Genomic DNA, 22,249 nt, shown 5'->3' on the forward strand with positions numbered 1-22,249 from the left:
CTTCTCCATACATATCAAACCATAAAGGTTACCTGACATACCTAAGAAGAAAACAGATGATAATCATCATGAAATGAAGTTTTGATGATTTAAGAGACTAAACTTAGAAGTATTGTCATATGTCCTACTTACAGAACTTTAAAAGTCCTCTAATGCTCATTTTATTTTATTCATCTACTTTTACATACATACTCCACAAGCCACTGTATGGTGTATGGCAGAGGATACATGTACCACTACTAAACATTTCCTTTTCTACACCACTTGCAAAAGAAGTGATGGAAAAATGACTCTCTATGTGCCTCTGTATGAGCTCTAATTTATCTTATCTTGGCTGTTCCTGCACAAAATGTACATTGGTGGCAGTAGAATTGTTCAGCAAATCAACTGCAGATGCCAGAACTCTACATTTTCTCAACAGTGTTCCACAGAAACATTGTTGTCTTCCTGTCAGGAATTTCCATTTGAGTTAACGAAGATCTCCGTAATATTCACATGTTACTGTAGCACATCTAGCAGCTTGCCTTTGCATTGCTTTGATGTCTTCCTTTAATTCAATCTGTTGGGGAGCCCAAACACTTAAGCAATACTCAAGAGTGAGTTGCACAAGAATTCTATATACTGTTTCCTTTGTAGATGAGCTATGCTTTCCTAAAATTGTCCCAGTACACTAAAATCAACCATTCCCTTTCCCTACTACCATCCTTATGTGCTCTTGCATTTCATAAGGCTTTGCAACATTATGCCTAAATGTATAATCAACATGACTGTGTCAAGAAGCATACCATTAACAATGCATTCAAACATTACACAGTTACTGTTCCAGCTCATGTGCAATAACTTACATTTTTCTACATTTAGTGCAAGCTGCTATTCATCACATCCAACAGAAATTCTGTTTTTAAGTCATTCTGCATCCTTCTACAGTCACTCAAAAATGATACTTTCCTGTATACTACAGCACTGTTAGCAAATGGTCACTGAGTGCTGCTTACCCCATTTTGTTGGACCATTTATGTATATAGAGAACAAGCACAGTCTTATTACATTTCCCTAAGGTAACCCTGACAATACACCTGTCTCTTATGAACACCCATCATCAAGGACGAGGTACTGGGTAATATTACTTAAGAAGCATCTCAGAGTTTGCAATGGGGCACCACGTGACATGCTTTCTGGAAATCTACAAGTCTTATGACATTTTATAAAACTCTTATTGCAAGAGATTGAATTGTATTTTTAATTCATCTGTGTCAGTTATATTCAAACTTGTTTTAACATCTCATCTGACAATTTTATATACATTTTTAATGAAATATTATTCTCATGTGCAATTAGGGAATCATTTTCTTGTAGACTTTGAATTATAATTGATGTTAACTGTATTCAAATGCATGTTTCTAACTTGCTAACATAGTTTTTACATGTGAATTCTGTGCTATACATTTTCACTGTTACATATAGGAGATATTACTAAGACAGTCAACAGTAAGCCTACTGCTCAGATACAGCTACAACAGAACTTCGAGGATTAAACAAATGTTGTTTATTTTACATTATTATAACAATATCTTGAAATTCAAAGTTCATAATATTTGTATCATCATACCTGTAAGATATATACTTTCTTCATATGGCATTGCACTATTGAATGCCATGTTGTTCGTTATTGGAGGCTCTCTGAATGTATGCCACACATCAGATCCAACGTGATATATATAGACTTCAATACCAAACACAAAAATGTACCCTTGATAAACACAGCATGCCACGGAGTACATATTCTGAGGAAGAGATGAACACTCGATCCATGATCCTGAAAAGAAACCTATATATAATATACAGTAATGGTAATGGTTAACATTTCTCTTCCTACCTTTATGAATAATAAAATATATTATACAACGAAAGTTACCACAACTACAAGTCTTGTTCTAACTAAACTGCTCAGACCATTTTATAATGATAATATATAACTATGACTACTTACCAGAATATCAGAAAACTTACCTGATTAGTAAAAGGGCATTTGTTTCAGCATAATACAACATATCTTGCTCACTTTCAGATTTCAGAACACTTTTATTTTGTTAAGTGAATGAAACAAAATTAAACAATCAATCATTAAATTCTATTATTCCTTCACAACCTATTACTCCTATTTATTTATTTAACTTGATTTTATCAGGGCCATCAGTTCCTTGTTTACATTGTAGTTGCCTAAGAAATGACCATTTTAAAATGACAAATAATATTAAAATGATTTGAACATCTATAGAGAGAATGTGAGTAAATAATACTGACTATGATCGAATAAGGTTAATACTGCCAGTACTACTTCTGGTGCTGCATGCATTTTTTTATATTGGTATGACTATCAACCAGTGGTCCATCAGAATAAAAGGTCACTGCCAAACTGTGGCCATGAGAAAAGCAGAGCACCCCATGGTGCAACATGTAGCTGAACATAACACGCTTGATTTCAATAGCTATTTCACAAACCAGGCCATCTGGGTCCTCCCCTCCACCACCAGCTTTTCTGAATGTGCGCAGATGGGGTTATCTTTGTAGCACACTCTCCTTTCCCAAAATTACCCCAATCTCAACCTACAGTAACCTACTGTCCCCAAATCCTCCACCCAACATTTTCCAGCTCCTTGTCCTTTCACCTCCTCCTTTTTTATATACCCTCACCACTTTTGTGTGCCATCCACCCTTTCCCCTTCTTCTCTCCTTTTCTTACCTCCACATCTCATCTCCTGATGTTGCACCTTGCGATCTCTGGTCCCTGCAGGGGTTGCCAGACAGAGCTCTTCTCTCCCCACACCCGTACCATGCCATTCCTCCCCCTTTCCCACCCCACTCCAGATTGCTACTCAAGTGACACGAACATGCAACAACTAAAGGAACTGTTTCAAAGAATACAGACAACAGCAAGTGGACTGGGTTAGTTCAGGGTTGTTTGGGGATTGCATGTCAACCATTCAATAAGTTCTCAACAACTAACTTTCTTTGGTCAGTCCTATTGTCTGTAAGATTATACGATATGCACCACAAATCTTTCCTCTACACTTTATTTATTGCCTATCTTATAATTGTATTTTGTTTATATCCCAGAATTTTCATAATCACAATATTTTATGCTTAGTTAATATATATAAATTCAGAGGAGAACTTTCTGAGCCATTTACGATTAAAACAGGGTTAAGACTAGGAGATGGTCTATCACCACTGCTCTTCAACTGTCCTCTTGAATACTTGATGAGAAAATGGTTGATCTGATTTGATTTTAACAGGGAAGCTAAAACAGTTTAGTTCTAATCCACCACTTCCCACACCGAAACTGAGTTTGTTGTGCGGTATCACTCCCTGTATATCTAGTAGAGCCAACCAATGCCCTTAAATAGTGCAAGGAGTCCCTTTACCAGTTTTTTGTTAGGCACAATTTCTTCAGGTCTAGTTGTCCCGAAGATTCTGTATCTTTTGCTCTCCAATGCCATGCATTTGAACATTAGGTGTGATTCACTTTCTTCACCCCCGTCACACATCCTACATTTAGGGTCTTCTTCCATTATACCCATTGGGTGTAGGTGTTTTTTGAAATTCCCATGGCCTGTCATCAGTTCAGTCATGAGTTTGATCTCTTTCCTGTTCAATCCCAGGATTACAGAGCCTCTTTTAAAACATGGCTTGGGCATCATTACCATCCCATGTTTTTGTTTATGGACCTTAGTCCAATATTCTACATGCTGTTTCCTAAGCCAGTTCCATGGTTCTAGTTTGACCATAGCCCTGGTGATTGTCAGGACAGGTTCCAGTCCAATAAATGGAGTCATTGCCCCCATCCTGGCCAATCTGTCAGCTTGTTCATTGCCACAGATCTCTGAGTGGTCATGGACCCACACTAGGTTTACGCTATTGTTTCCCCTTAGCTCCACCAGAGCCATGTGGCATTCTGCAAAAATCTTAAATCTTGTTGCAGGAGCTGCCAGTGATTTCAGGACTGCCTGGCTGTCTGAATAGACATAGATGCTACGGTCATTATAGCACCTACACATGTTCTCCTCCACACATGTCCTGATTGCAGTAATTTCAGCTTGGAATACAGAGGCCAGTTTTCCTAGAGAGATGATGCCCTCCAGTCTTGGCTGAACCCCTTACACCCCTGCCCCAACTCCTTGGTCCGATTTCGACCCATCGGTGAACCAAACGATGTCCCCCGTACAGTGTCGAACTGTTTTTCCCACTGCTCCCTGCTTCCAATTATTATATTGAAAGGCTTGTTGAAGCAGTTGGGAGTTATTATATAGTCGGCAGGCATTTCCCCAGCCATTCCTATACTTACCTCACTCACTATGTTAGTGTGTGATTCTGGATATCCAAATGAGACCCAGTTTTTGCCAGTTTTAAGTTTGTATGCCCCAGCTGCTGCCTCCATCTTGACCCAAAGGTGTAGTGGAGGCACATCCAGCATGGCTTCCATCCCAGCAGTTGGTGTGCTGCTAATTCCGCCTGTTATGGCTAAGCAGGCCAGTCGCTGCCCCTTAGCAAACTCCTTAGCTGCAACCTGCTGTTCTACATTCTTCCACCACACTACAGCCCTAGGTCTAACCACTGTGGTGTGTATCCAGTGCATACTCCTGGGGCTTAGGCCCCAGTTTTTGCCACAAGCCCTTCTGGTACTCACTAGAGTACTTTTTGCCTTGGAGCAGATGCTCTTAATGTGAGGGGTCCCTGTTAGTTTCTCTTCTAAGGTTACTCCTAGATATTTCACTATCCCCTTCACAGGTAGAGTTTCATCGAAGAACTTCAGATTCCAACTCAGAGTGCTGGATATGCCTCTTTGAAAATGCACTACAACAGTCTTCTTAGGATTAACAGTCAGATCCTGTTTGATGCACCAATTTTGCACAATGTCCAATCCTCCTTGTGCCATATTTCTAACTGTGTCAGTAAATTTGCCAAGTATTACTATGACAAGGTCATCTGCGTATCCTTGGCACAAGCATTGTCTGGAATTTAGTTACTCAATGAGTTCGTTCACCACTAGATTCCACAATAAAGGTGACAGAACTCCTCCTTGTGGGCAGCCTCTAATGGTGCTACTTACCATCTTTTCATTCATCATGGTAGCCTCTACCTTCCTTCCACTAAGCATGGCCCTAGTCCATTTACATATAGTGGTCCCTAGGTCATGTACCTCTATTGCCCTTACCATGGAATCGAAGGTCATATTACTGAAGGCCCCCTCGATATCCAGGAAGATGTAGAGGGCTATTTCTTGGAAGTGAAGTGCTTTCTCCACCCTCCAAATGTGTTGGGGGAGAGCTGTCACACACAATTTACCTGGTTGATGTACATGTTGGTTTGAATGTAGAGGGGCCCTAATTAGCCTCCTCCCCCAACGTAAACATTAACCAATTTTTCCAATGTTTTGAGAATGAAGGAGGACAGACTGATTGGTCTCGTATCCTTGGCCTTGGTATGATCAATTCTCCCTGACTTTGGAATGAAGACAACCTTCACTGTCCTCCAAGCATTGGAAATGATTCCTACTGCTAGGCTAACACTGAATAACCTGCATAGGATTCTCATGAGATTCTCTCCTGCCTGTTGCAGGAAAGCTGGAAAAATTCCATCTGGGACAGGTGACTTGAACGGTTGGAATGTTCCCACCGCCCATTGGATTTTATTAAAGTCCACACACTCTTTGGCCGATTTCCCGTCCTCTCTTCAAGTACCTGAGAACCATTATCTCTCCGGGATTACATTCTGGTCTGTGTTGTCCGGCAGAGCATATTGAGGAAAGCAAGTTTTGAGGAGCAGTTCCAGCATCTCATGTGCTGTCTTTGTATATTCTCTATCCTCCTTCCTCAACGTACCTCCTGGATTGGTTGGTACTCTAGTGAAAATTCTGTGAAGTCTGGCTTGAGCAGCCTTGCTCTCCCCTTCCTCATAGAATGCCTTCCAGGATGCCTTCTTTGCTTGTTTGATTGCAAGGTTGTAATTGACAAGGGCCTCACGATATTTATTCCATTGTCCTTTACGTCTCGCAATGTTAAACAGTCTTTGTACCTGAATGAATTTTATCCATGGTGGATCCTGTCGAACTCTGTGACTGTTCCTTTATAGGGTGTAGAAAAATATCTGCTACCAGTCACTTTGTACCTGTCTTCTTTGAATTTCCAAGTTATTATTCCACCAAGGCACACTCCTATTTGTGCACTTCTTGGTAATTGTGCAGTTGTCCTGATATGAGGTCACTATGGCAGAGGTAACAACCTCTGCTACTCCCTCAAACTCTACTGGATTCCTTATTGAGGTTTTAATTTCTGATAAGCCTAAGTCAAGGTCCCTCCTATATGTCTCTCAGTCTGTTTTCCTGGGATTCCTATAGGTCATGGTCTGTCTGATTCCCATTTCAACCTTGAATTTAATGTACATGTGTAATTTTTTGTTTGTTTGTGTTTATCAAATGGAAACATGTTTATCTTCTGTATTTTTATTTTCTTGTAATTGTACTTGAGAACAAAATCAGTTTAATACCCTATTACATCCAGTATTGACAATAATGGTACAAAGAGAATCCTAAAAACATAACAACTGGAACCAAGAAAGATGATATAAATCTAAACTGTTTGGGATTCGGAGATGACTTGGCATTACTAGCTAATAATGTACAAGAAGCTAGAAATCAAAAAATGAGGTTGCTAAATATAGCACAAAAAATAGGACTTCAGATATCTTCCGAAAAGACTGGGATGATGGTAACAGAACCGCTAGTAATAGACCGTGTAACAGTAGACAACAGAAAAATTAAAATAGTCAAGCAATTTAAATATCTTGGAGAGATTATAACACACAACTTGGATGAAAAACCTGCTTGGTAAGAAAGAACCAATAAAATGATACAAGCTCAAAACTAACATGATCTACATACAATAAGAAATGTCTATCAATTCAAACAAAATTAAAACACTACAAGATGGTGGTTCAGCCAGAGGTAACATACACAAGTGAGACTCTTTTTAAAGTCACTAGAGAAACAGAGTCGACAAAATACTAAAAGTAGAGAGAAAAATAGCTACAACATGCATAAATAAATAATACCAGAAGGAAGGACAACAGTGGATAGTGTCAAATGAAGGAGTGTACAGGGAAGTGCAGCCCATCACAGATACTATACGTAAAAAGAGGATTTCTTTCTTTGGCCACATAATGAGGATGCCAGAAACCAGATTAGCAAGAAAAATTATGCAGAAACTGTGGAATTTGAAGCAACAAATAGGATGGATCAAGGAAATTAAAGAGTATATGGGGGAACTAGATATAAACTTGGATGATCTGCAAAACAAGACAGAAAATCTCAAGAAACTAAAAGACAAAAATATAGGATTTAAATGAAAAGTAGACAAATGACACACAATGAAAAGGGTATTTACAGATGAGGAAAGACAGGAAAGATCAGAACAAATGAAAAGATACTGGGCAGTTAAAAAAGAACGAAACATGTGCTTACTGAAGAAGAGGACCAGGAAATGATTGTCACTAAAGTGGTCCAATGAGGCCGTAAAAGCAAATAATAATAATTATTATTATTATCATTATTATTAGTATAATTATAATAAATATATGTGTGTATATGTATCACAGGTTTTTTTACTTACTAGTGACAACATTGTATTTTGTGACAGATGCTGTTATTAATCTATGTCGCCCAAAACCTCCAATAACATAAATTTCATCATTGAGACAACACACAGCATGATGTCTTCTAGGTGATGGTAAACTGAAACAATTAAATTTCACTAAGTTTTAAAAATTATTATTTCTTGTTTAAAGTCTCAACAAGTTGAGTAGTATATCATACACTATGTTGTAAAATGTCATTATGCACAGTCTTTAAAAAATGACTAACATCTGAAAGGATATAAATAAGTGAATATTATTCCACAATAAAACAGAAAATCTAATACCTTGTTTCATATGCCCAGTCTTCTTTGAATATATCATATTTCCAGATAGACTTGTTCCAGTTGGCATGTCCCATAAAATATTCACCCCCAATGATGAAAAGCTCCCTTCCTGAAACACCATTACATTACAGACAGACTTAAAGGGTTGTAGTATTTCACCAGTTCATCAATCTTTCTTGCAACACAAGGAAATCTACATCTTCCAGAAGAGATTTTCACTCTGCAGTGGAGTGTGCGCTGATATGAAACTTCCTGGCAGATTCAAACTGTGTGCCAGACCGAGACTAACTCGGGACCTGGACCTTTACCTTTCGTGGGCAAGTGCTCTCATTCTGGAAACATCCCCCACGCTGTGACTAAGCCATGTCTCCGCAATATCCTTTCTTCCAGGAAAGCTAGTTCTGCAAGGTTCGCAGAAGAGCTTCTATGAAGTTTGGAAGGTAGGAGATGAGGTACTGGCAGAATTGAAGCTGTGAGGATGAGTCAAGGCAAAGGTCCCGAGTTGAGTCCCGGTCCGGCACACAGTTTTAATCTGCCAAGAAATTGCAAATCTACATCTTGTTTTGTCTGAAGTCTTCATGCTGACTGCAAAAAGTGTTTAAGTGTTTTTGACTGATAAGTGTTTTTGACTGCAAAAAGTGTTTAAGTGTTTTTGCTGCATACTGAAAGAATGTTGTAAGTTATATTGACAGGAAAAAGGCAGATACATTAGGATGTAGTTCCCATCAATGACAAAGGTTATTTAGGACACAGTACAAGCTAAGATTGGGTAATGATGTGGAAGTGTACCAGCTGTGTCATTTACAAAGCAACCAACCCAGTATTTGACCTATGCAAATAATAGTATTTGAAGAAAACCAAGACTTGCATATTTCAAGATGAATTTGAGCTCTCACCTTCCTTAGTGTCTTATCACTGCACCACTCTGCTCAGTGTAATTAATAAAACAGGACAATAAAACAGTGAGAGCTAGTTGCACTGATATGGTCACAAATTTAGATGTAGTCTGAAGTTAGTATTACAATAAATGTTGATTATCAGAGAGAAATTAACATGAGCTGAATTAATGCATCATTTCATTAGAGTAAAAATAATTCATCCAAGAATGTAGCACACTGCTGGCTTTTCAGCTGCAACTGCAGGTCAGAAAAGGTGGGGATACTTCAAATTTCATGTTCTAGGTTTCAGCTATGAAATGAGAGGTGTCACGTTATTTTGAAAATCTTTCCCCAATCAAAAGTTAACAAACTTCTTATCTGTTTACATGAGCTAGAATGTGAAAATTAAATTGAATCACCATGTCTATCTCAGTACCATGTAAATACAAGGTCCCCTACGTTAAACATATAAGACTGTAAATTTGCTACCAGTTCTCTAGGAAAAAATATGGATAATGGAGGAGATCGCATGATCATAAAAAAATTGAGTCCAAATCTACTGATGTCACTAATTACTGCTCAGATCAACAGTTGAAAGATAGGGCTCGTGAACTCCAACTACAAGAAAAATCATCCATAATTGTTACAGTGTACAGTTCCCCACTGGGAAACTTTCAAATATTCTTACAAAAACTTGTGTCATTGCCTTGCCAACTAACAGGTAAAATAAAGAAAATGGTAGTCTGTGGAGACTTAAATATCAATTTACTGAAAGATTCAGGTAAAAGGAACAATTTATACATGTTACTGAACATTTAAAACATATGTCCTCTTGTTAATTTTCACATCAGAATCACTCAGGAAAGCAGGACATTAACAAACAATATTTTTGAATGTCAACTCTTAAACAATGATATGCTTACCCAGTAATGAATGGCTTCTCTAAGCATGACGCAAAACTAGTCATACTAAACAACCAGTGGTATCAAGGAGAACAGGGTAATTAATGAACATACTATAAAAAGTTTCAAGGCAGCCTCGCACGAAGCTGGATGGAGCAATGTGTATACTATGACAAATATAAATATCAAATTTAATAATTTATAGATGTGCCACTATCAAACTTTAACAGCAGTTTCACAAGAAAACGATCATGTGTTGCTCTAATAAGAATTAAAAGAAGCTTTGAAATACAAAATGAATCATTTGGACAAACAAGAGTAGAAGGACTGATTTCATACTGTAAGAAATGCTGTGTTGTCTTGTGGAAAGTGATTAAAAACTTAAGATACCCTGGTATAATGGCTGAAATCAATAAATAAGATTATTTCTAAACTCCACCCGAACAGGCCATGAAGGCCCAACAGTACCGACCGAACGCCATGTCATCCTCAGCCCACAGGCATCACTGGATGCGGATATGGAGGGGCGCGTGGTCAGCACACCGCTCTCCTGGCCGTTGTCAGTTTTTGTGACCGGAGCCGCTACTTCTCAATCAAGTAGCTCCTCAGTTTGCTTCACAAGGGCTGAGTGCACCCCGCCTGCCAACAGTGCTGGACAGACAGGATGGTCACCCATCCAAGTGCTAGACCAGCCCGACAGCGCTTAACTTCGATGATCTGACAGGAACCGGTGTTACCACTGCGCAAGGCCGTTGGCAATAATTAAGTTACTAAAGTTAAATGTATATGGGCAATAGTTAAAAGAGAAACCATGAAATCAGTTAACGAATGCAAGGACTTTATTACAGAAATCAGCCAAATAACATATCACAGCAATCAGCCAGCCACCATACTTAATAATCGCTTCCTGAAGAAGCTCAGAAGATTGACATAGACTGTTCATGCGGTGAAACAATAGAATACATGCAAGAAGCAATGCCTCAGGCATACAGAATAATTACAATTACTCCACACACAATAAAGAATGTACTTAACTCCCTCAACATAAAAAAATTCACACAAAATTGACAATATCTCAAGTAATGTCCTAAAATACTGTTCTTCATAAATATGCAATGTTTTCAGTAACATATGCAAAGCATCACTATCACAGGAGATGTATCCACACAGACTAAAATACACTATTGGCTCTGAGCACTATGGGACTTAACATCTCAGGTCATCAGTCCCCTAGAACTTAGAACTACTTAAACCTAACTAAGCTAAGAACATAACACACATCCATGCCTGAGGCAGGATCTGAACCTGCGACCGTAGTGGTCGCGCGGTTCCAGACTGAAGCGCCTATAACCGCCCGGCCACCAGAGGCCGGCAAAATACACTATTGTCAGACCCATTTGCAAAATAGATATTGATAATTATCAACCAGTCTTACTACTTACTTCCTTCTCCAAAGTACTGGAAAAAATTATACATGCAAGAACTATAACATACCTCTCTCAAAATAATATACTGGTACTTAATCAGTTTCAATTTGTATTTAAAAAGGGTCTCTTGATAGATCTTACTTTTTCTGATGCACCAATCAGGTAACACAAAATTAGAATGACAAAATACTGACAACTGGTATTCTCTCTGACTTGTCAAAAACATCTGATTGTACAGTTCACAGTATTCTACCAGAGAAACTCAAATATTATGATATCAGATCTCACTGGAAACTGCTTTTCAAAATATCTAACTGACAGGATGCAGAGTGTTGCATTAAGAACTGCAGCAACTGTACACAATGATACAGCGTCTTCAGGTTACGGAAAATTACTAAATGTATACTACAGGAATTGAAACTGGGTTCACTGCATTTCTGCGAGGCATAGTTACTGTTCAACTGAGTAAATACAATGAAATTCGCAAAAGACATTACAGCCTGATACTGACATGTCCCCTTTTTACTATCCTTGCAAGATGCACAGTGAAACTGCTCTGCAGCATCACACATTCATTCATTACCACAAAAGTTTACAGATTTGCTTTTTCTAACAATACTTGTATCAACATGAATTTGTGACCAATTAGTATAACTTCTTCCCGCTGCAACATTCTTTTTCATCTTGGAGTGTAAATCAGGTATTGCAATTATCAATAGATAAATAAAGCACAGTTGAATAGATGAATGAGTGTTATAAATGAGGGTAGGACATCAACCGGTTTGTCTACTCCATTGGTGGAGCAGCCACAGCTACTTTGATCAGTCCGTTTTCTGGTAAACCAATTGACGATATATTCTCCTTTGTGGATGATCTGGAAGCAGCTTGAGTTTTGGTCTGATGATCATCTATTGCAAAAGTCTAAGTTGCGATTCATGGGAGAGGCAAAAGACTTAAAGAGATATAATGAAGAGTTGTAGATTGTAGATTGTATTTTATTGGTCCTGTTGTCTACATAGCAGCTTATGCATAAGACATTGGACAAGTCAAGTTATAAATATACAGGCTGAAAGTAATTTCAAGGCATACATATTTAAGCTTACAATAATACACTTTACACACAAGTATTTATATAACACATTTCATAAATTTAAATATTCTTCAATGGAATAAAAGCAGTGATGCTGTAAATATGACTTTAGAGATTTTCCAAATGTATTGACCTCAGTGATAGCTTTTATGTTTTCAGGAAGTTTGTTATAAAGCTTAACTCCCATGTGAAAAGTACCATTTTGGCACAGTGCTGTGCTGATTTGAGTCATATGTAAGTTCCTGTTTTGTCTGGTAAAGTGCTCATGTATATCACAGTTTTTTTGTAGCCTCTGGTCCTTGCCTATTACATTTAATTTAAAGAACAAAAGGGTTTCCATAATGTATACACACGGTAATGGGGGAATACCAGATTTCTTAAACAGGGGTTTACAAGAGTCTCTAGGCTTGCACCCAAACAAGATTCTAATGGCCCTTTTTTGTAGTTTAAAGTGCTATTAGCTATTTTAGAGTTTCCCCAGAAGGTGACCCCATATCTAAGACGAGAATGAAAGTACGCATGAAATGCATTCATTACTGTTTTCTCACTACAGCATGATTTTAATGAACAAAGAAGATAACATGTTTTGCTCAGTTCTGTATTGAGACATTCAATATGCTTATTCCATCTGATGTTACTCTGCAGCCAAAGACCTAAGAATTTGGTTTCAGTACTGTTACCAACTGGTTCGTCATTGACTGATGGGATAAACATGTCCTTGTTAGGAACATTGTGGAATTTTAGAGCAACGGTTTTCTTGTTGTTTATTACAAGCTGATTACTCTGTGCCCAGCTGCTAAGTTGTTTCGTGACCGTGTTTACTGTCTGCTGTAACTGTTCATCGTCGTCTCCTTTTAGTAGAATCATGGTGTCATCTGCAAATATGATTGATTTTTGTGCATCAATATTTAAGCTTAGATCATTTATGTACAGAAGAAACAGAAGGGGTCCCAATACAGATCCTTGGGGTACACCAAATTTTATTTGTTTATAGTCAGGTAAGTGATTAGATACAGTTTTTAGTTCAATATTTGTGTGCTTGACGCACACTGCCTGCATACGATTTGTCAGGAAGGGACTGATCCACTTGTTGGACAGACCTCGAATACCATATCTTTCTAGCTTTGATAGCAGAATTTTATGGTCCACCATGTCAAAAGCTTTTGACAAGTCAATAAAGACTCCTATTGTTTCCTGTTTTTTGTCCATCAGGTTTAGGATGGAATTGATGCACTCATAGACAGCAGTTGTCGTTGACCTCTTATTTCTGAATCCATGTTGTTCATTACATAGGATGCTGTTTTTATTTATAAATTTCATAAGTTTCTCATACATAACTTTTTCCAGTACTTTAGAGATGCAGGAGGAAATTGTGATGGGTCTGTAGTTATTTACATTGTCTTTATTCCCTTTTTTATATACAGGAATAACTTTTGATGTTTTTAACACATCAGGGAAAGTGCCTGCCTGAAGAGAGCACTCGCATAAATGTGTGAGTACTTCAATTAGGTTTGATGCGCTCTTTTTTAACATTGTTGCAGGTATACCATCAATACCTGCCGATTTGGAATTTTTTAGTCCTTTTATTACTTTAGCTACTTCATCTTGTGAAACAGAACTGATGTACATTGATCCTCTACATGTACTTATTTTATATTCATTTGCCTGGATGCTCTTAAAGTTTGATTGTAACATATTTTCAGCAGTGAAAAAGTTGTTAAATGTGTTAGCTACTTCTATGGGGTTTGTTACTTTTTTATTTTTATGTGATAGTGTTATATTTTTCCAAGGTTGTCTGTATTCTCCACATTCTTTTTTTATAACACTCCACATAGCCTTTGATTTATTAGCTGAATTATAAATGATTTCATCATTATGCATTATTTTTGCTGCTTTTATTACTTTTCTTAATATTTTGGAGTATTTGTTATACTATGCGCGTACTACAGGTGAGGAATTTTTTGAGTTACATATTTCATGAAGTAGTCTTTTCTTCTGGCATGAAACCCTTATTCCCTTTGTGGTCCAGCTGTTTGCTCTAGAGTTTCCCCGTATGGTTAATGTTTTCAGTGGGAATGCAAGTTCAAAGAAATGGGTTAATGTATCAATGAAAGTGTCGAATTTTTCATTTATATCGTACATTTTGTACACTCCTAGCCATTTTTCTTTCTGTAATAAGTTGTTGAAGTAGTTCACATTATGCTGATTATAGCTTCGATATGCTGTTCTAAGAGACATGTTGTTAATAATACTGCCTTGTACTTTTATGCTTAATATTTGAGCAAGATGATCACTAAAACCTGCATTGAAAATTTTTAGTGAGGTGTTGTGTAAACTCTTCTTTACTAGAAACTGATCAAGAGCTGTTTGACAAGTTTCTGATACCCGGGTAGCTGCTTTTACTTCAGCCTTTAAATTGTAGGACGTTGCAAGGTTCAAAATGGTCTCCCTATTTCCACTATTCAGGAGGAAGTCAATATTGAAGTCACCACAGATTATCAATTCACAATCTATTTTATTTACTTTATTTAGCAATGACTCCATTTTGTTTAAGAAAAGTTCAAAATTCCCGGACGGTGATCGGTAAACTGTAGCAATAACCAGGTTGAACTGAGTAATTTTTATAGCTGCAATTTCATAATCCTTTTCGACATTTGCCCTAGTTAAGTCAGGTAGTGTAATAAAATCTACATTTTCCTTTGTGTAAATTGCTACCCCACCCTGTTTGCTGTTTTTCCTGCAGTAGTAAGCAGCCAAGACAAATTTGTTTATTTTCGTATTCTGGATTGGGAAACGCATTCACATTTGAGAATTATGATAAGGGCTCCAGTACCACTATAAGAAACAGAATAGCATAAGGTTTTTCTGGGAGCTGTTAAATAGAATGACACAGAAACACAGTGAGTCAGTAGAGAGTTTTAGAGATAGGACAAAGAAAGCCAAAGCAAATACGTACAAATTAATGGGAAGTGGCGAAGCAAGTAAGGTCATCCTCCAGGAATCAGAGCAGAGGGCACTAGAGAATTTTCTGATGGGTCTGCCACTCGATATGTTTAGGAAGGTTAAAGCAGTTACCCCAAAAATGCTGCAGTTAGAAAACCTGTGGAGTGGGAGGAAATAGATACGACAACAGGGGTAAGCAACATGTGAGATATTTTATCTACTGATGTAAGGTGTTATAGGTGTGGATCTGCAAGCCATGTCTAGAGGCAGCACTGAGAACTGTGGTGTAGCTGGGCAGCAGTAGCAGGATTATAGAAACAAGCCATGAATGGATAGGGGTAGAATACTCAGGCATTAAATACAAACGGGAAGCCCAAGCCTGCCAGGTGACATTTCCATTAAATTTCAGTGCTGCAGAAATGTATGTAGAGGTGGTGAATGGTACATTAAGAGCCCCACAGATGATTAAGAGACTGAAGAAATGTATGATGCAATAAAAGAAACTATTCAGATACTTAAGGGAGATGAAAATTTAATAGCCATGGGAGTCTGGACTTTGACTGTAGGGAAAGAAAGAGAAGGAAAAGTAGTATGTGAACATGGGCTGGGGGTAAGAAATGAAAGAGGAAGCCGTATAGTAGAATTTGCACAGAGCATAACTTAATCATAGCTAACACTTGGTTTAAGAATCATGGAAGAAGGTTGTATACATGGAAGAGGCCTGGAGATATTGGAAAGTTTCAGACAGATAACATAATAGTAAGACAGATTTAGGAACCAGGTTTTAAATTGTAAGACATTTCCAGGGGCCGACATGGACTCTAACCCCAATTTATTGGTGATGAACTGTAGATTAAAACTGAAGACTCTGCAAAAAGGTAGGAACTTAAGGAGATGGGACCTGGGTAAACTGAAAGAACCAGAGGTTGTAGTGTGTTTCAGAGAAAGCGTTAGGGAATGGCTGACAAGAACAAGGAGAAACAAATACAGTAGAAGAATGGGTAGCTTTGAAAGATGAGATAGCGAAGGCAGCAGAGGATCAAGTAGCTAAAAATACGGAGGCTAGCAGAAATACTTGGGTAACAGAATTTAACTGATGAAAGAAGGAAATACAAAAATGCAGTAAATGAAGTAGGCAAAAAGAAATACAAATATCTCAAAAATGAGATCGACAGGAAGTGCATGTTGAAGCATATATCATCAGGGGTAAGATAGATACTGCCTACATGAAAATAAGAGAAACCTTTCGAGAAAAGATAGCCACTTGTATGAATATCAAGAGCTCAGATGGAAAACCAGTCCTAAGCAAGGAAGGGAAAGAGGTGGAAGGAGTGCATAGAGAGTCTATACAAGGGATATGTAATTCAGGGCAATATGATGGAAATGGAAGAGAACGTAGATGAAGATGAAATGGCAGATATGATACTACATGAAGAATTTGACTGAGCACTGAAAGACCTAAGCCGAAACAAGGCCCAGGGTATCATAGAAGATTGGTTAAGGAATGGCAAACCTACATTTCTAGTGTTTGTAGACTTAGAAAAAGCTCTTGACAAATGTTGGCTGGAGTACTCTCTTTCAAATTCTGAAGGTAGCAGGTGTAAAATACAGGGAGCAAAAGGCTATTTACAATATGTACAGAAACCAGATGGCAGTTATAGGAGTTGAGGGGCATGACAGGGACACAGTGATTGAGAAGGGAGTGAGACAGGGTGGTAGCCTATCTTCGATGTTATTCAATCTGTATACTGAGCAAGCAGTGAAGGAAACAAAACAAAAATTTGAAGTAGTAATTAAAATCCATGGAGAAGACATAAACACTTTGAGGTTTGCTGATGACACTATAATTCTGTCAGAGACAGCAAAGGACCTGGACGAGCAACTGAATGGAATGGACAGTGTCTTGAAAGGAGGATGTAAGATGAACATCAACAAAAACAAAATGAGGATAATGGAATGTAGTCAAATTAAATTGGGTGATGCTGAGCGAATTAGATGAGGAAATCAGGCACTTAAAGTAGTAGATGAGCTTTGCTATTTGGGGAGCAAAGTAACAGATGATGGTCAAATTAGAGAGGATATAAAATGCATACTGGCTATGGCAAGGAAAGCGTTTCTGAAGAAGAGAAATTTGTTGACATTGAGTATAGATTTAAGTGTCAGAAAGTCTTTTCTGAAACTGTTTGTGTGGAGTGTAGACATGTACAGATCCGAAACATGGATGATAAACAGTGTAGACAAGAAGATAATAGAGGCTTTTAAAATGTTGTGCTGCAAAACACTGCTGAAGTTTAGATGGGTAGATCACATGACGAATGAGGAGGTACTGAATAGAATTGGGGAGAAGAGGAATTTGAGGCACAACTTGACTACAAGTAGGGATTGGTTGGTAGGACACACATTCTGAAGCATAAAGGTATCACCAATTTAATATTGGAGGGAAGCGTGGAGGGTAAAAATCATAGAGGGAGACCAAGAGATACATACACTAAGCAGATTCAAAAAAGATGTGTGTGAAATCTTATGGGACTTAACTGCTAAGGTCATCAGTCCCTAAGCTTACACACTACTTAACCTAAATTATCCTAAGGACGAACACACACACCCATGCCCGAGGGAGGACTCGAACCTCCGCCGGGACTATCCGCACAGTCCATGATTGCAGCGCCTTAGATTGTAAGCAGTAGTTATTTGGAGATGAAGAGGCTTGCACAGGATAGAGTAGCATGGAGAGCTGCATCAAATCAGTCTTTGGACTGAAGCCCACAACAACAATACGGAACAGGAAGCATGAATTTTTTTTGGACACAGAGACCCATGTGACAGTGGCAAACCTGGACATTTACGTAGGGAATGGTTAAATTTCACCAACCCCCACAAAAAACTTAAGTGTCATGTGATATTTTGTGTAATTTAATATCTTGTATAGATACCTTTTAGTAACCTGACATGTTCCACATCATTACGAAGTGACGTATTCATGATCTATGGAACAAGTACTAATCTAATCTGACCTCAGTTATCCATGAGCCAACTAGAGAGATTGGCAACAGCAAAACATGACTGGATAATATAATAACAAACATGACCCAGCTTTCCTACAGCACATCTGCTCTAAAAGTAGCCATCTCTGATCACTATGCAGTACAGCTTCAATTGGAGGCAAATGAGATGTCCTTTGCCACTAAAAAGAAACTATATATAAGCAAAAGAGTTATGTGTAATGATGACATCAATACACTGAACTGCATGTTAGCACACACACCACAATTTGAGAATGATAGCTTTTCCTATGATAACTTTGCTGCTGACTGATACTACTGTTTCGATACCACATGCCCAACTGTAGCCACATAAGTTAAGCGAACTAAAAATATAAACAAAAGTAGCTGGATAAATAATGATGTCATTGAAGCTAGGGAAAAATTAAAATTATTTCAAAGTGCAATGTTGAATAACAGACAAAATCTCAAGCTAAAGGAGGCATTCAAAACTTATCAAGAATACTATATAGATTCATTAATACAGACCAGGAGCAGCTACGTTGCAAACAAAGTCCAGGCTTCACACAGTGTTACTGCTGGTGTCGAGGGAGTGATAAATAGTTTTAGAACAGGCAGAGACAAATCCTGTATGGACTTTATTATTGACCACAATGGGATGGTGGTAAAAGATCAACTTGAAATTGCTAATATATTCAATAGATATTTTTCTTCAGTAGGGGAAGCTATCAATGACAAACATAATAACCTGCAGTTAAAGGCAATCCACCTGAGCATAGCATATGTCTAGCCCCCATGAACTGAAATAAATAGTTAATATCATTAGCTTCCGAAAATATTCCAGTTCTGGAGGGCGCCATAGCCTCAGTACTAGTGTATTAAAAGTGTGCAAACAAAATGTCTCTGTACTTGTGTGTGTAACACCAATCTTTAAAAAAAGAGACAAACTCAAAATTCAAAACTACAGACCAATCTCTATACTTGCCGTCTTTTCCACAATATCTGAAAAAGTCATATACAGCAGAAATATAAACTTTCTCCAAATGCACAATCTAATGTTTGAAAATTAAAATTGTTTCATAAAATGTAAATCAATAAGCACAGCACCCGATTAGTTAATTGAAGAGACAATAAGTGGCACTGAGAACAAGCAACGTGTCGCAGGCATATACCTCAACCTGAGGAAACTCTTGACTGTGTTAACACCAGAATGGAACATTGGCATCAGAGGCATTGCTCACAACCTAATAAAATCTTACACGAGTAACCAAAAACAGTTTGTACTGCTTAAAACTGAAAGTGGTGTTCACAAATCCAAAATCCCTAACATAAAATATGGAGTGCCCCAAGGCTCAGTACTGGGTGCTCTTCTGTTTTTGATTTATGTAAATGACAGATTGTATGTCTAACTCGACCACAGAAAACGTGCGAATTTCATCTGTTATTAAACCTGGGGCAAAGTTTGTTGATGTAACAAGCTCTGTAAACAACGACTGCACCAATTTTACAGAAAGTGATGTCATTGTTATTATAGCAGGTTCAAATGTCATTTATCGCAACGAGGCCAGTTCATTTATTAAAAAGTTGATTGTTATGTTAATGATGTTGTCCCATACAAATGTGATCGTGTCAAATATTCCAGCGAGATTTGATCTGTCTGACTGGTCGCGTGTGAACAGAGAAATCCGATCTACAAATAAAAAATTAAAACATTTCTACTCAAAGTTAAAAAATGTGAGACTGCTGGACCTTAACAGTTACCAAAGAAGCAGCTTCACTATACATGGACTACATCTTAATCGTCTCGGTAAGACTACTCTAGCAACTGACATCAACAGAGCTATTGAGGAAATAAAAAGCAATAATTCAAATCTGCTACCTTGTACCTCAGATGTCATACACACGAAAGACGGAAATGATAATTATATATGCCTGCAGAGCAAGCAAATGGAAATAATTCCTCACTGCAATGTCAAGACTGTTGATTTTTTAGGAGAACAAAGTCCCTCAGTGTTCCTAATTTAGAAACTTTCAATTTGTGTGATAATATTAACCTTGACAAGGATATATCCTCTCATGATTGTACTAATGTACCATTTTTACATTATAATGTTGAGGGCTTGGGCAACAAAATCGATGTATTTGAGGCCTTAGTTACAGATCTAGCTTCACATGTAATCGTGGTTACAGAGCATCAAAAAACTAACCATAATATTCAATATTATAAGTTACAGGAGAATAATCTTACTTCGTTTTTCTGTAGAACATAAAGGAGGGGGAGTTGCTACTTATGTACGGAAATGTAACCTAATAAGTTCCGTAGAAAAAGTATCATGGGTTAATGATTATTGTATTGAGAAAGATTTTGAAGCGGTGATAATTAAGTTAATGATTGTATCCGTCCCACTTATTGTGGTAGGTATATATTGAGCCCCTCCTGGTTATCTCGAGGTTTTCCTGGAAGCACTGGATAGTGTATTGGGGAAGCTAAGCAAGGGTGGCAATACAGTAAATATTATAATGTTAGGAGACTTCAATATAAACACACTAAGTGACAGCCAAGAATGCAAAGGTTTACAAGACTGCATAAGATCCTATGATATTAAAGATCTACTTGGTCATGTGCCCACTAGAATAACTGAGTCAAGCAGCATATATATATATTACGAAAATGTTGTGTCAGAACAGACTGTAAACGGGCACATATCTGATCATCTAGGACAATCATTAGTCATTGGTTGTCTTAATAAACTTAAAAAAAAAAACAAAAAATATGAGAATAGAAGATTATTTTCTGAATACAACATCACCTTGCTAAAGAAAACTTTGGGTCAAGAATCTTGGGAATCAGTTTATAGAGAAAGGGGAGTTGACAGCAAATGGGAAGTATTTGTAAAAATTTTAACTAGACATATAGATATTACTATCCCGACAAAGAAGATCAATGTAAATAAAAATAAACCTCCAGTAGTCAAACGTGTAAAACTGGATGATAAAACAAAAAGACTCAAAGAAGGAATGGAGTATATGTATAAGCTACACAGAGAAACCAGTCTTGATTTATATAAAGATGATTATAAAAAAATATAAATATGAGTATCGCAAGGAAGTAAGGAGAAGGAAAATAGAATATATTAGCATACAGATCAGAAATTCTGACTGTGTCTCATAGTCGTGCTGGGCAGTAGTTGATGATATGAGGAACACTGATTCAAAAACTAAAATTATTAATATAGAGTTAAGTACACATAATGACAATTTTTCTGATCCTTATATAGTTAGCAATATATTTAATGATTACTTTATAGATGCTATTGAAAATGATATTTGCATGAAACAGGAGAGGCAGTTTAAATATAAGGAAAAGGAACTGGTCTCTTGTAAGCTACCTACAGTAACCATCAAGGACGTAACACAGCTAATTAACAGCCTAAAAAAATAAAAGATCAGCTGGATGGGATGAATTTTCTCCTTCTCTACTGAAAAAATGCAAGGGTGAGTTAGCCAGACCATTAGTCCATCTAATAAATTGTGTACTTGAAGAAGGTGTGTTTCTGAAGAAACAGAAACTTGCTATAGTTAAACCTTTATATAAAAAAGGGGAAAGAAAGCAACCACAGAACTACAGACCAGTTGCCTTAACCTCAGTGTTTGGTAAATTAATTGAAAAAATAATGCTAGAAATCTTAATTGAACACTATAATACGAATAACTCAATAGGAGAGATCCAATATGGCTTTAAAAGTGGTCGGAGCACCATATCTGCAGCAGTACAGTTTGTACACTGTCTGATGGAGAAAATAAATGAGGGTTACAAAATGGCAGGAGTGTTTTTAGATCTTTCCAAACGTTTGACAGAGTCCATCATGGCACTCTTTTAAGTAAACTTGCTTGTAATGGTGTCAGTGGGAAACTGTTGCTTTTAATAGAATCTTACCTTAAAGATAGACAACAATGCACAGAAGTTGTGTATGATAATGGAGAGGTAATCGAAAAAAGAAGATCAAAGATAAGAAATATAAATTTTGGTG

At 37.5% G+C, this 22,249-nt stretch overlaps 1 protein-coding gene across 4 annotated transcripts in view; it reads right to left on the reverse strand.

The window, feature by feature from the left end:
* The window catches only part of LOC126474699 (kelch-like protein 38), a 137,894-nt gene that overhangs the window by 58,036 nt on the left and 57,609 nt on the right, over positions 1-22,249 (reverse strand). For all 4 annotated transcript variants that reach the window (XM_050102191.1, XM_050102176.1, XM_050102184.1 and 1 more), the window contains 3 exons: positions 7,977-8,085; positions 7,668-7,789; positions 1,610-1,816 (listed from right to left, as the gene is read on the reverse strand). In XM_050102191.1, the coding sequence (XP_049958148.1) occupies positions 1,610-1,816; positions 7,668-7,789; positions 7,977-8,085 (438 nt within the window). The remainder of the gene's footprint in view (positions 1-1,609; positions 1,817-7,667; positions 7,790-7,976; positions 8,086-22,249) is intronic.

Source organism: Schistocerca serialis, chromosome 1 (assembly GCF_023864345.2).
Source record: "Schistocerca serialis cubense isolate TAMUIC-IGC-003099 chromosome 1, iqSchSeri2.2, whole genome shotgun sequence".
NCBI classification, from domain to species: domain Eukaryota; kingdom Metazoa; phylum Arthropoda; class Insecta; order Orthoptera; family Acrididae; genus Schistocerca; species Schistocerca serialis.